General features: G+C 42.2%; 1 protein-coding gene across 1 annotated transcript; it reads right to left on the bottom strand.

The window, feature by feature from the left end:
- Positions 1–412: 412 nt before the first annotated feature.
- On the bottom strand, positions 413–4,482 carry LOC137272251 (beta-1,3-galactosyl-O-glycosyl-glycoprotein beta-1,6-N-acetylglucosaminyltransferase 3-like). The gene is made up of 3 exons (XM_067804611.1): positions 3,713–4,482; positions 2,997–3,226; positions 413–840 (listed from the first exon to the last, which is right to left on the bottom strand). The coding sequence occupies exons 1-3, from the start codon at positions 4,480–4,482 to the stop codon at positions 482–484; spliced, it is 1,359 nt and encodes a 452-aa protein (XP_067660712.1). The 3' UTR covers positions 413–481.
- Between the last annotated feature and the right edge of the window lie 884 nt (positions 4,483–5,366).

The raw sequence follows: 5,366 nt of genomic DNA, 5'->3' as shown, positions 1-5,366 counted from the left end.
CACGTGCACTGCGCGTTCGGTTCCAATTGAAATTTAGTCGCCATCAAGTCAGTACAGCATGTCCCAACGGCGCGATTTCCATCGCCTGCATAAAAATCTCAAGTTCATTGACGTCTGTGTTCAAGAAGGTCAGGATAGGCTTGGAAGTGGTCGGCTTTGGATTTTTCATTGCACTTTAGAACTTGGTTTTCCTTCACCAAAACAACTTCTAAAGTGCTTCTGAAAGAAGTTTGAAAAGTAGTGACGTGATTACTTTCAGTAGTGACAACTTTCAAATGGGATGACTTTCAAAGTGTTGTGTTCAGTGTCTGTGAGTTCTAGTTGAGATAGACAACTGTCAACAGTTCAGTAGATCCGTCGACAGGTCGGTCCGATTCCCCTTGATTGTTTCCAGGCTTTGCTTCACTTCGTGTTTTCCCCTTGCATAAAGCTGACAAGCCGTGATGAAATCGAAATACTGTTCAGATATCCGTCCCTCTGATTAAAAATAGGACAAAACGCCATTTTCAGTATCAGGCCTGTAGACAAACTTGAGATGAGGCATGGATCGGTAAAATGTGTAATTGAAATCATACTTCCCTTCATATTCGAGGACTGTCCTGTTCCTTAACCATTCCTCCACACAATCCAAAGTTTGGGGTTGATAGCTAGCATAAAACTTGTTTGCAAACAATTCCCTGCGTGACACCAACAAGGGGAGATCACTCACACCAAACACGCAAACGTTACGTGACCACCCACCGCCACATGGCCAGTCGAAGGACTTCTCTCCCCAACCTGGCCCCCAGTTTTTGAAACGAGCTATGTACGGTTTCTTCTCATAGTCTGTGTCCACCGGTCCTGCAAGGGCAAAGTGGATAGGTTAATAGATTGAACGTTCAGTTTGTAATGTACATTATGTCTCTCCAGTCTCATACACTGATTCAGGACGTGGACGCTTAACCCGACCTCACATCTGTCGTTAGTTGATTTGGGTAGCCTAGTGGTTAAAACGTCAGGTCTTCGGACCGAGGACCAGGGTTCGAATGCATAGGTACAATGTGTAAAATCCATCTCTGATGTTGCAGGAATACTTCTAACCATATAAAACCATGCTCACTCACTCACTCGTGAGTTGGTTGGTGTTTACATGAGAGTTAGTATGTGAACTGTCGACTACAGAAATGTGATCGGTTGAAAATTCAGTGTAATGAGCTTGTTTACGAACATTTAAGATGTCTTGTGCACGTGAAAATGAATAAAGTGAGTCGATTTATGAGGGAGAATATGGTTGGTTGGTTGGTTGGTTGGTTGGTTGGTTGGTTGGTTGGTTGGTTGGTTGGTTAGGTAAATAAATGTGTTAGGGGATTGGTGGTTTAACGATTGTTTTAATTTTAGATCGCGCAATCTATAAGATACGTTAGTGTACAAATGAGTGAGTGGTTACACTTTTAGAAATATTCCAGCAACATCATGGCGGGGAACACCAGAAATGGGTTTCACACAGTGTGACTCATGTGTGGAATCGAACCCAAGTCTTCTGGATGACGAGCGAAAGCTTTGACCACTAGGCTACCCCACCCACCGCCCACGTATACATGTTTACTCGTCCTGAATCTGGGAAACACTAGTAGGAAAATATTACGGGTTTTGGTTTGTTTGTTTGCTTGCTTGCTTGTTTGTTCTTTTTGGAAAGAAAACAAAACTGTTCCCCCTAAAAAGTTCCAAAAGTGTATAAACTGTAAACTAAAAATACTAGATTTCTTTGAGTGGCATTTAGATGTTAGGGTGCTATTGAAGAATGGTACAATGTCCATGGTCAGCGTCTGGTCGTTACTCACTCACGGCGTTTCAGTGCATGTTATAAAACTAAAGCAACGGATCAAGTACATGTACTTGAACTAAAAAACACCTTTTACCGGTGCTTTCATCACTAGCAGATGATGTTTCAAAAATAGTTTTCTTTTTACATGACGTATACTACTCACAATATGAGAATGATTACATGTTAAGAGTGCGTTTAAACCATCACAAATGCTGGAAGAAATCACATACGATTTCTGTAAACAGTTAACTTATTTGATGATTCAGAAATTCATTGAAATTCGTCTGTTCTTAATGTTTAATGTTCAAGAGTGCATTGCATTCCAAAGTTGCATGTAATGATGAATAGGCAAACTAGATACAGAGAGGCGTCTTTGAATTTATCCATTTCAAAGTTAACGTCAATAACGCCTAGGGCCTCCCGTGCCCAGCTTGGCATCGACGGTTCATGTTGTCAAAAAGAACCCAGATGAATGATATTGGAAGGATATTCCATTTGTCGACCAGGGCATTTCCGAGTTATACTAGAGTCCCGGGTTGTGCGTGACGTCCGGAAATGTTAACCAGCTACATATTCACACATGTTCAATAGGGTTAACTTCCGGCGAGTGCGCTGGCCATTCCATTTGGACAATTGTGTCCAGTTCTAGGAACTGGTTTACCATCCTTGCACGATGGGGACTGGCGGTCTCGTCAATCAAGGTTGACTCTGGACCAACAACACCAGTGTAGGGGCTCACGTACACATTAGGGATTTCATCCATGTACTGAACGCCTGTCATTGCGCCCCTCCCCATCATATGCAGACCAATTTTCCCTTTCTGTTGACTCTCCACCACCATCCCCTTTAGGAGGCATCGTGAGTGTTAAATGTAACGACAACCCTTCATCAGCAACCCATACACGTGTGTTAACATCAATGCAAGAAAGATTTGGCTGAATGTTCGTCTATGAAACGCACGTGCAAATGTCTGCATGTCCTATGAACAATGTATCGTTCATCAACGGTGGTAACAAAACCTGCTTGCATATGTTCATCAATCTTTCGATGATCCTATCAAATTGTGAGCAGTATATTTCTTGTCCTTTTAACCCCGCCTACTTTGAAATGCTTCGTATGTCGTTACATAAAACATTAGTCTGTTTTTGGCTGTATAATAAGTTGATGAATTTGGAGTCCATCTTTTCACTACCTGTCGATGATCCAGGAATTCGCAGATGCGGATTGTGATTCAATGTGGCAAAAAACGTCTCATCGGGAACTTTAGTATGTGTGAGCCATCTTGTAAATTCTTTGGCGATGGGGTTGTTGATGGCGTAGTCGACGAAGTTCCTGTTTACTGCAACGTGGACGTTGCCCTTGTAGAGTGAGATGTTATGGGGCGGACGACCCGCCATGTCCCAACGGCGCGATTTCCATCGCCTGTAATGGAAGCACAAGAAGGTCGGGAGTCTTTAAACCCGTCTTTTCATTGTTCATTTAGGTGGGTGCATAAAAATCTCAAGTTCATTGACGTCTGTGTTCACTTGTCACGCTGAATACGTGACATCAAATTGCATGCCTGTTTTTTGCTACATGATTATTTAGCGTTATTTTTATGACTTTTCAAATAACCTTTACGTGGTTTCCTTTTTCCGTTAGTACAGCTGTGAAAGTCATATTGATTAATCACTAAGTACCAGTGATGGCATTCAGTGAACGCTGAATCCTTGATTAATGTATGAACTGGCTACTGCATACAATGGGAGATAACCCAGATATCATAACAGATATATTGATAATCCGGCAGGGTATCAAACTTGACAGTTTGTGTAAGACCAGCTCTGTCCAGATGAATAGAGTCTTATGTATACTAAGGACAACATCTTTGGGACTTGATACTATCTGTGACGTCATTTTGATACTTACGACTGGCTGTTTGCATCAGCTACATTTGCTCCATTCATGATCTTCAAAATCCTGACAATTTCAAGATTGGTCTTGAGAGGGTATTCCTGCCCGGTAAGATTGATGAAGTATCGCCAACCAGGATGGCCCAGCAGGTCTCCCATACACGACAGGTCGGCGGCAAGGACTGAAAATGTCCCCCATTCTACAGCGAATACCTTCGCAGGAGTAAACACATTTGGAAAACAGTTCACAATGCGTTTCATTTCCTGTTTGACCAGCTCAGACGCATTTCCATCCACATGAATACAATAATAGTTAGTTGGTCTATAGATGGCTCTGAGAAGCCTCTCCGTTTGTTCCACATCCTTATACATGACTATACTAAACGCAAGAGGGAATTCAGTCTCCTCGAGGCTTGCGTCCAGTGTATATTGGCACTCTTTCAAGAACGTTTTGCAGTCCTTTGCCATAGTTACACAATGTGTGTTTGGTGTATAGGGGTGGCGCTTGTCATAACTACCAGCTCTCTTTATCGCAACCCCATCACCCTCTATCAGAGCCTTGCAACGCGGCCTTTCCTCAGCTGACCATGAACTTGAGTGCTGGTCAGAAAGAGACGTGCTCACATGTTTGACCAGTGCTCTTCGTGCTGTTTTCGCTTGAAGAAATACGTTCTCTTTTCTCAGTTTCTTTGCATTGCCTAGCAACACGTATAATGCCGTACTGATTGCTGCTGAAGACACTATCAGCACAGCGAGGATGCTTTTGAACTGTCTGTGTTTGACCATAGCCCTACTCAGCGAACGAAGTCTAGAAAATAAAGAAACGTCATTATTATATTTGGTCGAGATGACATGAGTTGAGTTTACGTCGCATCCACATTGTTTCAGACATATAGCGAAGAGACCAAGTCTGGCCTCACATACATTTTAATTACACAGTACAAAGGAGTTTCTGAAAATACGTATTGTTTTCATTACAGTATACGTAGTATTTACAAATAGCAACGTCATATGTCAAATTTATAAACGGCCAGTTTGTCCCACATATATAGTTACACTGTTATGATAGAGACCACTTTCTCTCGTATAGTTCACACTAAGATGGCAGCTCACGCGTTTTACTGTAAAAGGATATTTCAGATTTAATGCTCCCTATGTGAATCCTGTGCATTTGAGAAGCATAGAATATGTTTGATGGTAACACTTCACCGCACTGACTAGAAACGCCCATCTCCATCTGTTTTGAGCAGATAGTCATGAGTATACTGACCGTGGTATATACAACATCGCTGACGAATTACCTCATCATGTCTTGATTGACTATCGAAGTAGGTTATAACCAATTGTTGGTTTCAGTTCATGATTTTAATTCTTCCTACCTGGGTGTCCCATAAGGTCCCTTTTTTTCATAGTGGAATTGAAGTCTCTATATAGGACTAGCAGCGAAGATGACGGTTTTTCAAGGGCCGATTTTGCTGAAACATCAGCTTTGGTGTTACCTGCTATGCCGACGTGATCCGGTAGCCAGCAGATGACGATGTCACATTGACGGGTAGACAGATTGTTGTAGAGTTCTAAAATGTCCAGGATGATAGGGTGACTCGAAGCACTTAAAGTGCCTGAAGCATGACAATCAACCTGAAAAGACAATGAAGTTATTTTAATGGTTC

The sequence above is a fragment of the Haliotis asinina genome, chromosome 2 (assembly GCF_037392515.1).
Source record: "Haliotis asinina isolate JCU_RB_2024 chromosome 2, JCU_Hal_asi_v2, whole genome shotgun sequence".
Classification (NCBI taxonomy): domain Eukaryota; kingdom Metazoa; phylum Mollusca; class Gastropoda; order Lepetellida; family Haliotidae; genus Haliotis; species Haliotis asinina.
The sequence above is the reverse complement of the archived record's forward strand: the minus strand, read 5'-3'. Positions and strand labels throughout refer to the sequence as shown.